This window comes from Drosophila takahashii, chromosome 3R (genome assembly GCF_030179915.1).
Source record: "Drosophila takahashii strain IR98-3 E-12201 chromosome 3R, DtakHiC1v2, whole genome shotgun sequence".
NCBI lineage: Eukaryota > Metazoa > Arthropoda > Insecta > Diptera > Drosophilidae > Drosophila > Drosophila takahashii.
Window position 1 is genome coordinate 33,966,215 of NC_091681.1, and position 11,300 is coordinate 33,977,514.

At 40.5% G+C, this 11,300-nt stretch overlaps 1 protein-coding gene across 4 annotated transcripts in view; it reads right to left on the bottom strand.

The window, feature by feature from the left end:
- LOC108056813 (aminopeptidase N) overlaps positions 1–11,300 on the bottom strand; it is a 31,759-nt gene that overhangs the window by 3,724 nt on the left and 16,735 nt on the right. For 3 of the 4 annotated variants that reach the window (XM_070217706.1, XM_070217707.1, XM_044395528.2), the window contains 4 exons: positions 5,992–6,303; positions 3,441–3,624; positions 2,802–3,125; positions 21–392 (listed from right to left, as the gene is read on the bottom strand). In XM_070217706.1, coding sequence (XP_070073807.1) covers positions 21–392; positions 2,802–3,125; positions 3,441–3,624; positions 5,992–6,303 — 1,192 coding nt within the window. The remainder of the gene's footprint in view (positions 1–20; positions 393–2,801; positions 3,126–3,440; positions 3,625–5,991; positions 6,304–11,300) is intronic. The other variant, XM_070217708.1, reaches the window with a different exon arrangement.

Sequence of the window (11,300 nt, forward strand, 5' to 3'; positions counted from 1 at the left end):
TGCTTAGGGGCGTTACTTACTCTTCTTTATTGGTATCCGGATTTGTATAGCTGGTCTTGTAGACGCCCTGCAGAGTGTCCGTCACCTGGCTGATGAAGTCCAGACTGAGCATCAGTCGCAGCTGGTTTTCCCCCGCCAAAGCCTTATCCAAACCGATCACAAAGGTGGCATTATCCTCTCCATAGTCGCTGTCAAATTCCAGCTCCTGCTCCTCGTTGACACTGCCCGGTTTAGTTGGCAGGGCACGAATCACCCGGACATTGGAGATACTGACATTGTGCACATCCAGCACAATGGGCTCCCAGCTGGTCACCTTGGTCACATCCCTCTCGATCTCGATGGTCAAACTGCCATTGCTGCTTGATGTTTCCGCACTGGGTTCAATTATCAGGCTGCAAGAAGAGGGATTTTTTAATATAAATAGATCGGGAAATGCCAGAGCAAACATTCGCTATGCAGGTGAAATGCAAATGGCTGCCAAAAATGTCAGTTTGGCCCCATCAAAAGTGCCAGTCAATCAATCAGTCACTCGCCAAGAGGGCAAATTAGAGGCGACCACATCCAAACATGTGTTTGGCACCCGTTCGGGGGCAATGCAATCCAATCCAAACCAAACCAAAAAGCAATCCCATTCACACTGAAATCTCTGTCTCGAACTTCGGACGCCGCCATTAGTCCGGGATGGCGGCAAATGAAATGCATGCCATCATAAGTCGCATCAGCAATCAAATCAAAGCAAACAAGAAGCAGGATAATTTGCTAGTAGAGTGTTATGAATTTATAATGCTCTATGGTTACTCAAACTGATTGTTAACTAGTTAGCATTTTAGGAAAAATAGACAGAGGAGTTTACACAATTTTACATGAGCTTAAATTTATTTTGACGCATAAGAATTATAGCTCTCGGTAAAAATAATCATTAGTCTAGGTAGTTAATGCATAGATACTTTATAGAAAAATGTACTAATTTTTCTTGACATTTAAATTAAGTAATTTGAATTGATATAGTTTTTAGTATCCCATTAACTGTTAATCTATTTAAAGCCATTGTATCACACCACTTATTTTCTTCCTAATTATGGCAATCAAATAAAATCCCCTAGCAGTTGACTAACCCCTGAAGCCAAGAGTATTCCCCATAGATTGAATATCAATTCCCCCAGCTCGTTCTCTCACACGAATGCCAAGAATGCCGCAGACCCGCTGGCAGATGCAGCCAGCCTCCAATCTCCGATTCCCGATCCTCCGACTCCTCCTAACCCCTAGCCAATCTGGAATCCCCTGGGTGCGGGCTTTGCGCCTAGTTGCAATTAATTGAGGCGATTGGCTTACAATGCGTGTGTGTCGGTTAGGGGCAACCAGGAAGCGAGCTTCTGCAGATACCATCTCCCAGATACAGATACCGGTCAACACTGTTTGCTTTGATCGCCAGCTGCAAAATCACTTGCCATCGATCCGCTCGAGTGGCAAAACTGTGCTGCACTTGCCGCCATCCATCAAGAATCGACTCGCTGGATTTTCCCTCCTGAAGTCTGCTTATTTTTTGAGGCTGCGTGCGGTGCTCATGCTCAAATTAATGCCCAGCTTGGGCTTTCTGTGTCAATTATATTAATGCATGCGGCTACAGAGGAGTATAAAAGTATATCTTTCTATCTGCCCATCTATTTGGCGCATTATGTCATGCCGACCGTCGGCATGCGTTAATTCTTTCCTTCAGATCTGTGCCGCATCTTCTGCGTGAAATGAAGTGTGACTGATGGTTGCCTGTTTAGATGGTATAGCTACATTTACTGGCCATCTCCTGTGGCGGCCTAAACAACTTGTTAGCCTGCTCACAAGTAGCTGACTGGTGTCCACTTTGCTACACGGCGACTACTGAACTGCAACGGCTCAATCCTTGACCCACTTTTGGGCCATAGAAATAGAAAAGTAAACGTGTACGTCGCGACCCCAGAAAAAGTGACGTCAATGGGGTTGACTTGGGGCGGATGCGAAAAGTGGAGAAATTCGCCAAGGATAAGGATATAGATAAAGAAAGGGCTCGGCGACTGGGTAGCGATATTATTTATGAGATGGGATTGCGAAAAGTTGGCGCTATTAGCATAGATTTACATTTTATTATTACAGCGCTTGATAAAACTACTTCAGAAGTATTACTGAGTAAATGTTCTATAGAACCTCGTTATTTCAACCTTCAATAAATATTTTGATAAATTCCTAGGATCGTAGAGAAGTTTTAAAATTGTTCTTATCTATTATCTTCTCTTCCGATTGTCATAAAATAATTATATATAATTGTGTCTACTGAAACTGATTGGTTTCTAAATAATTGCTGTATTTAAAATAATACTGAAAATTATTTTAATGAAGTCACATTATCAGCTCTCCCTTTTCTAAACTTTTGACAGCTTTATCCATTTAACCATTAACTTGTTAAACGATTAAGTTATCACACTTATACATCTGACAAGCTTTTCTTTTAACTTGTCAAAACACATCTTGATAGAAGCGTTTTAGCTTAACAAATTGATCCAGATTTCCATCAAATGTCAGCAGGAGAAGTACTAGATCGATTCCGGCATTTGCAGTGACAGCAGAAAAAAAAAGAACAGGAAATGCTGGAAAATCTGAGTGAGCAATTTAAGTGTCAGTTGCAGTTGCATCTTTGTTCCAAATTGAAATGCGAGCATGCAAAGCAATTTAAGCGGAATTAAGGGGATTTCAGCGCGTGTTTGGTTTAATTTCCATTAAGAGCAATTGCTGGCCTAAGTGGAAAAGTGGTCAAGTGCTTCTGGACTTACCTATAGTGAAGTGGGCGCCATCCTTCGTATAGTTTGAGTGGACGATTTGTGGGCTTGGTGGTGTTGTCCTCGATTTCCTCGATGGGAGTCACCACCACTGGTATATCACCCACTTTGGGATCCACCAACTTTATTTCGTCCGCCTCCGTTGAAGTGGGCGTGGCCAAGGTTGCTGTAGTGGTAGTGGCTTTACTTGTTGTGGTAGTGGGCGTAGGCGTTGGAGTGGGCGTGGCCCCATCCAAGGGCGGCGGAGAATTCATGCTCACCCATCCTGCCGTTTGGATGGGCGTCGCATTAACATCATGATGATCGTTGGTGATGCAACTAAAGAAGAGACAAGGATACAAATCAGTTCTGGGTTGGTTTTATTTTTATGCAAAGTGCTCGGGTCACACCCAATTTTTTGACCCTTCCACACCTCGAAAAGCGTCAAAGGAATCGCAGAAACATAAACTGCTTTCACTTTTCCAAATGAGGTCATGTCGCCCTCGACTGCCAATTAGCACGCTTGCCAAAACGTTTAGCAGAAAATGCAAAACGGAACCGCGAACCACAAAAAACAAATACCCGACCAAACTAAATAATAAAACCACACCCAAAATACAAAAGTTTTTGATTTGGATCGGGTTCCCCACTCACCTGGGAGTCGCCTCCTTGGGCGGGAATCCCTGTCTGGTCACAAAATAGGTAATCACAATGGTGAAAAGCAAGGCCAGAACTGTGATGAAGGCGGCGATGATCAGGCAGGCTTTGGAAACATAAACCCCCGACGGAGGTCCATTGAAAACGTATTTCTGTCCATTCTTGGTCTTGAGCTGACCTCCTGGAAAAACAAAAATAGGAAAATGTTTAAATTTCTGTAATTTTAACGGAGAGAATTAGGTAGTAATGCATGGATAAGAAACATTAAAAATATATCAAAACCATATCCTGAAAGAAATGTTTAATAAATTTTTCACGTAAACATTTAAATATTTTTGTCCTTGATTCTAAAGTTTGAAAAGTCGTAAATCAGGAACTTTATTCTCTTATGCTGTTTCGTGATTTAGGTATATATTTCTCCCAAAAAACCAAAGAAAGAACCATCTATATAAGCTGTCTGAAATTATCACACCCACATATTTATAATTTTACAGCTGAGCCATAAAGTTTATGCTTTGTCCAATTAATTGATTGTTTTCACTGCATTCAAAAATTGTTTATAGATCGAATTATTGTTTCGAAATTCCTGGGATGCCTGAAATGCATAATATGAATACACGCCTTTTCGTGTAAACAATTGATGGCAACATCAAACTGATTTATAGCATAATTTAGCCAAGAGTCGAGTGTCTGGGAATACAGAATGTTAGCGGGCCATTTAGCCAAGTGTCGAGAACGACATGTGGAAAACCAGCCCCCGGGTTTCCCTGTCTTCCCGCTGCTTTCCTGGCCTAAACTGATCGTTAAACTCGCTCTTTATGGCGAAAAATCAACTCGAGTGAAAATTAATGCTTAGCTCATTTGAAAGGGCAAAACAGTCTGTTAAACAAACCAAGAAGTACCAAAGTATTTGGGAAGGGGCCAAAACGCATGATAACAGTGGGTAATAAAAGTTGATAGGCAGCTAAATAAATATTATAAAACTCAACCTTTTTCATCAAAATCACATATAAAAGATTTCAAATGCAGTTTAACATATAAAAACAAGATAAGTAAGAATTGCATAATTTTATTCGAAGCAAACATGAATTTTTCCTGGTATTCTTATCTGAAAACCTCGTGCTAAAAACAGAGTACTTGATCACCAGATAAGCAAAGAACCGTGATCGTGATAAGCAGAAATTCGCACACTCACGCAGCACTGCGGAAGTAGATAAAATAGAGCTTTTCAAGACCTTATCAGCTGATACACATATGTAGAGTGTGCTTACTTTCTGCACTCACTGTTTTCCCCTGTCAACGAACGGGAGCAGAAATAGAAGCACGTGCTGGGAATTTTCAATTACCCGATTACCATTTCTCGCTGGCCTTCACCGAAAGGAGAAGGAGGAGGCCTCAAAACTTTTTTATGATGTGTGCGCATGGCACTTTTATAGGAAAGGCATCGGTATGTCAGTGAACCATCGCTATCTGGTTTTAATTAAATTTCACTAAGAGGCCAACCATGTTTCGTGGAAAGGTTGCGGTAACTTTCTAACGCACACTTTCCGATTTTCCACCTTTTCCACCTCATTTCCACCTGTTGCAATGTATCTGCAGTTCATCTCAAGGGGCCACCGGGCCAACATCTGCTCCAAGAAATGCTCTCCATTACCGCACGGCATCCTCCCGCTTTGATCTTCGACCACGTTGGTGCGATGGTATTTATGTGGTGCAGCCGAAAATAAAGAAAACTAAACTGCACCACCTGCAGCTGCGAGATGATTAGATGGGGCACACGAATCTCGTGTTCGACTGATAAATCAGTTGTCAAGAACTATAACTCAGTGATAGCACCGCCCTGAAAGCTTTTCACATTTCCCCGGTTTTTTGTATTTATTGTTTGTTTGGCTCTGCTGAATCGAGTGGGAGGTGGAAAAAATCTCAATTTGATGAACACATGATGAACCTCAATTTCCGCTATAGAGGGTGTATATATAGTGTGTGACTTGCTTCATTAGCAGCGGGGAACTAACAGCTCCATCCCAAAATAATTCCCATCCCGATTACCCATTTAATATTCATAAGCCGAAGTTTAAGTAGCGTCAAGCGACAATAAAACATTCAAATTAAGTTTTTTTTTGTTGAATGAAGTGAAATTGTGTGGGCGCAAGCGTGAGGCGCCATCAACATGAGGAACGCCCACGGGCGGAATTTGGGCCAGTTCGACTTTAATGTGGGAATGCCGAACCCGTAAAACCTAACGAATATGGTTAATGAAAATGCTAATTCGTCTTGATTAAATTTCGGGATCATCTGGAGCGATCAAAGTACACAAAGTTCTTTTAATGTTGGGGACTAATAGCAATTAAATGATATAAGATCTCAGATTGAAGTTCAACAAAGACTTTTCTTGAATTCAATTTGTATAAAAACTAATCGATTTTTTTAAAGAATTCACTGATTTAAAAAAAATATTTTTTGTTTTAAATTTGAATAGTTAAGAACATAATAAATCACAAATTTAGCTAACAAATACTAAAAAGTCGTTATAAATTTTGAAACATACCCAAAAATCTGTCCTTTGAAATGTAATCGAAATGGAAACGTTTTCTTATATTTTTCGTGTCCTGGAATTTAAAATTACGCAATTTGGCAACGAATCCTTGGAGAGGACCTCCCCCTGCGCCCGCGGGGGCAGATCCTGGCGACGAAGAAGGACCTGCTGGTGATGATAATGAAGCAGATGCATTTTGGGATGTGGCTGCGGTGGCTGAAGTCGGAGTGCCGGCTGTCGGTGATGTTGATGTGGTGGTGGGCGCATAGATTGCAGATGCCATTAATGGTATTTGCAGTTTGGGATTGGTATAGGATATGATGGCTGCGTTCAGACGAGAAGGAGTAGAAGAAAAAACAGAGAGCAAGCTGAATTTCAAGCCAAATGAATTTGAAAGCAAGGTGAAATGGTTTGTTAATCATACAATATTATTATTAGCGTGTGATGAGCGTGTCCAATGTGAATGCGAAATGATTTCGAAAAAACAAGAACATGAAAATGCGGGGTAGGAAATTAAAAGCAAAAGTAAATACGTGGTACATATGTGCGGGTGAAATCGAATTGCTGGCAATTTAATTAAACGGCATTTAATCAAATTGACGCCATTGCGGATGAGGGGGAAAATCCAAGGGGAAATGGGATTGGGTATTGGTATTGGGAAATGAGAATGCGTTCAGTGGCACGTGTCGCTGCAGGGGACTGGTCCTATTTTTCATTAGACCTCCTCCTCCCCCCACTGAATTTTCCTATTTGATTTTCTTTTTCGCTTTGTTGTTTACCAGCGATGCGTGAGTGTAAATTACACAGAGGCGATTTGCCGATTGCCGGCGCCAAATGTTTGAAATATCGCTAAAAATACACACAAACTGAAAACTTAAAACTGAAAACAAACGCACATTTGCAGCCTGCCCATTGCAATTCTGTGAGTGTGTGTCAGCACCTCGGTGTTATTCAACTTTGGCAGATCGGCAGATCGCCGCCTCTATAATTAGCCATAAGGAAATTTTAATTCCCAAATGAATTTTGCACATTTATAGAACTAACAAGAATAACAAGACGAGAACAATGGCAGTCAGTTATGCTTCCGAGTTGTCTGTATGTTTTGATACCCTCCAGGTGGCCACAGAAATGATTCGATAAATATCCGCATTGTAAATCACTAGTGATAAATGTGTAGTAAAATAAGGAATTGTTTGCTTAGGATAGTACTTAGTCGAAATCTGCATAGATAAATGTTGCTCTTCTGATATTCATTTGATTTCATTGCTAAAATGTCAGCTGAAATTAATTAAAATCTTTCTAACACCCCAATAATATTAAAATTCATTATATCATCCGAAAAATCGCAATATCCCGGAAAGTGCCAATTTCGTCGAACAAACCCCATTTATAATATTTTTCTTAGCACTTTCTGGTCTTGGACATCAAAGTGTGGTGCGTTCATAATGCCGACGTCCAAGCCAAAAACCGCCAAATGAATCATCGAATCAGTTGATCACTCAAACGAAACCGAATGCCCAGCCAACACCTCTGAGAGCCCCCGGAACCCCAGACCCTTTTCCCATCCCTCGGTTAGTTTTATTATACTGGTTCTGGTTTTGGCTTGGGTTGCTTTGGCTTTGCTTTTAGCTGCGTTGTTAAACGAAATCGAAAATGAGAATGAACCTAACTCGTAAAACTTAAATGTGGCAACTGTTTGCATTTCGCACACACACACCAGATCGTTTTACTCGACATTACTTTGGTTCTGGGGTCTCGAATTACGGAGGGGGTACTACTCCATATCTTAATGACTCAATCATGCGTTAAATGCCAAAACATCAGAAATACTTTCGTACACATGTGAGACGCTAACCAGAGTTCAATAGCAGCAATAACAAAAATTTGATTACTCGACTTTGAACTTGGGGAAGTGATTGGGCTAAATCGAAGAACATACGTGTAGTGTTTTCTTTGTTGAAGCGATTAAAAGGTACAATTACACAGTGCAACATGAAAAATGTAACCGCAATTCTGATTTCATGGGCGGAAAGAACTCATCGAAATAAGCTAAAACCCATTTGGGTTTCTCTGGCTTAGCTCGCGTTTACCTTTTATAGCGAGTTAAAGTTTTACATACAAAATTTATTCGTAACGGCCATATCTTCTGAACCGTTTAAAATTTCACTATCAAGTCTTCAGTGATTATGTAGCTATGAACCCAAGGAACTAAATTGACAAATGACTCTTGCGCACTTAGCACCTAGTGCACCTAGCGCGTTAAAAAACAAATTTGCCTAATTTTTCGATTTTTAACGCGCTAGGTGTACGTCTTCGCTAGAGTCATTTGTCAATTTAGTTCCTTGGGTTCATAGCTATATAATCACTGAAGACTTGATAGTAAAATTTTAATCGGTTCACAAGATATGGCCGTTACAAATAAATTTTGTATGTAAAACTTTAACTCGCTATAATAGGTAAACGCGAGCTAAGCCAGAGAAACCCAAATGGGTTTTAGCTTATTTCGATGAGTTCTTTCCGCCAATGAAATTAGAATTGCGGTTACATTTTATAACCCTAAAAATGTTGCACAGTGTTATGCTGTAGATTGGGGTACTATTTTTTATCAAGTCAATTCGATTTATTCATTGTTTTATGCTAGCGAGGAAAACACTACAAAGATTTGAAAACTATTAAGAAGAATTACAGATCCCAATGGATTTTTTAATGTTTTATTTTATGGCAGGATGTAGATTTTCTCCAATGAAACTACTAAAAATTTTAAGTTTATCAAAAATCAATTAGTTTGAAAAGGGTGATGAATTCCAGATGTCAGCTTACAAAATTAAAGTTGCGTTGCCAAGGAACCAAAATTTGCCAGTTGCCCCGGAAGTTACAAAAACTATACATTTTATAAGACCCAAGGGATTTGATATTATTCGATAAATGGTAACAAATCCCAAACTAGTACAACATAAGTTACATTGCGAAAGACCCAAAAAGCGATACATAAATTCTTATCGCGACGCTGACATTTAATTGGAAAGAAATTGTCGCATTTACGTCATCAAACTACTGCGACTGTGTGACTTTCTTCGTCTATCAAGGGCCCAAACATAATGCCTTTGGGCCTGGTATCTTATCGGTTTCATCGAAATCACAGGCAGCCAAATAACAAATAACAAACGTTTCTTTTTTTCGTTAATTGTGCATGTTGGTATAGTTTATAGGGGAAAGGGACTACCAAACCCCCCGCTTCACATCTCCAATCCAGTGCAATTCAATTGGATACGTTCGCCTGTTCGTCTGTGTGTCATATTTAATGATAACCCATTTCCCCCAAAAGGGGTACGCGGTATGTGGGTTATGTAAACAACTTCTGGTCATGCTTACAAGTGAATTTCTTTCAGCTTTCAGGTTCCCCAGACAAAATGATGACCGAACAGCGATAGCCCAGTGAAGAGTGTGTGTGGAATCCCTTTTCACGCTTTACTTTCAAGAGGGTCCGAAACTGGGTTGAGTCATTTTTTGTAATGCTCGCCATATGTCAGGGATCTGTTGGCAGCGCTTTTTTGCATTTCCTTTTACGAAGTTGACCTAGTTTTTTGGTTTAAGGAAGTCTCCTGACACTTTCAGCATTAATTACCGAATATCACTAAGGAAAAATCAAAACACATGGTTGACTTTCGGTGCAGGAAGAAATGTTATATAGGTCAAACACAACATGTGTGTAAGATAGAAGTTGACACCCCAGGAGTATTTTTACAAGACCACAGAGCTATTATGTCACATACAAAGTCGCGTTAGACTTTTAATTGGCCGCCACTTAAGTTGCAAAAAGAGAATAAAAAACAATGTATGTGGGGTTTTTTCGTTTATTTTTGCTCTTTCCACTCGAATTTTTTTATCGTTCTGCAGAGGCAGCCAAAATGTCTGGGCTTTAACAATAACAAATGTTAACCCTCGCCTCGCATTGTCAATTGCTAAAACAAAAATGTTTACAGAGGAGAGAGAAGAGGGCGAAAAGTGATCGCCGAGTTTAGTGAACTCAGAACGTGTCGAGGAACTCCAATGTTGGAGCTCTTTCTTGCTTTTATTTTTCCCCATTTTCCCCCGCACATTTTGCATGCCTCTAATGAACCATTCAGCCAATGATTAAAGGGAGTGGTGGTGTGGTGATGGCAACCGGGAAAATTCTGCGGAAACGTCAGCGCATAACTCATGGAACTCCGAACTCCAATTGCCAATGTTGCATGCGCAGAGGTAATAAACAATTCATTTGTTGTCGCATCCACAAAAAAGAGAACGCTCATCTAAGCAAACCCACAATCCAGAGCCGCAATGTTTATTCGACTTATATCTTCTATCTTTTGTGGGCTTTAGCTTTGACGCCTCGACAAAAAAGAAATGTTGTTTACTTCTGGACGAGCTTGACCTAATGCGTTTGCTTTGATTTCAGCCGCTGCAGCTTGATTTCGTTGAATTGCAGAGAGTTTTTCTGTTTTTTATTGGGGAGTGAAAAGCAAAGCACAAACAAATGAAAAGTGAAACATGACATTAACATAACCCGCCTAAAAGCCCGATTTGTATTTTTTAATATTCAATATTTTCCAGTTGCAAAAGAAAAAACCTAAAGCTAATGAAGCTGTTTTCAGACAATGCAGTTAATTATACGGCGACTGGAAGTCAAGTTCCAGATGTGTTGCTCCCCTTTGGGTCACATTTCCGGTGCAGAGCAGAAAGAAACCAACAGGAAAAAAAACCAAAACCAGTCGCACTATTTGCAGTTACCCAACGGTAGCCAAAAAGGGAGGGGGAAAGAATTACCTCCCGACATAATTATAATTGTGTCTTCCCAAGGGGATCCCCCTTGATGAGAAAAGCCACCCAACACATTGTATCAACATGTGAGCAGAGATACCCCAGCAGAACTTGCCACCTCAATCTCAAGATCTCGAGATTTCTGGACGATGGAATGGGTATGACAACATTTGGAATCCAAATAACTCGAACGACGAGAAACAAGCCTTGAGATTTAAATGTTTTTCTTCGGCTCTAAAAGAGTGTTGGAGTGTTTGTGATTTATCATCAACTGCCGTTGACACCCTTACCGAAAGTGGGCGTGGCGGCCAGAGCATTCGCCATGCCACTTCATGCCCCACGAGTCGTGCAACTCGAAATGCAATTCGTTTCACTCCACCAATTACCATAGGATTACCATTATGCCCAAGCAAAACGAACAATTTCGCATGCCCGGATCAAGTGGCTGTGGAAATATGAAGAAAATACTGGGATATTGAAGGGTTACGGTGGAGAGAGGCTTTAACATTAATCTAAAATAA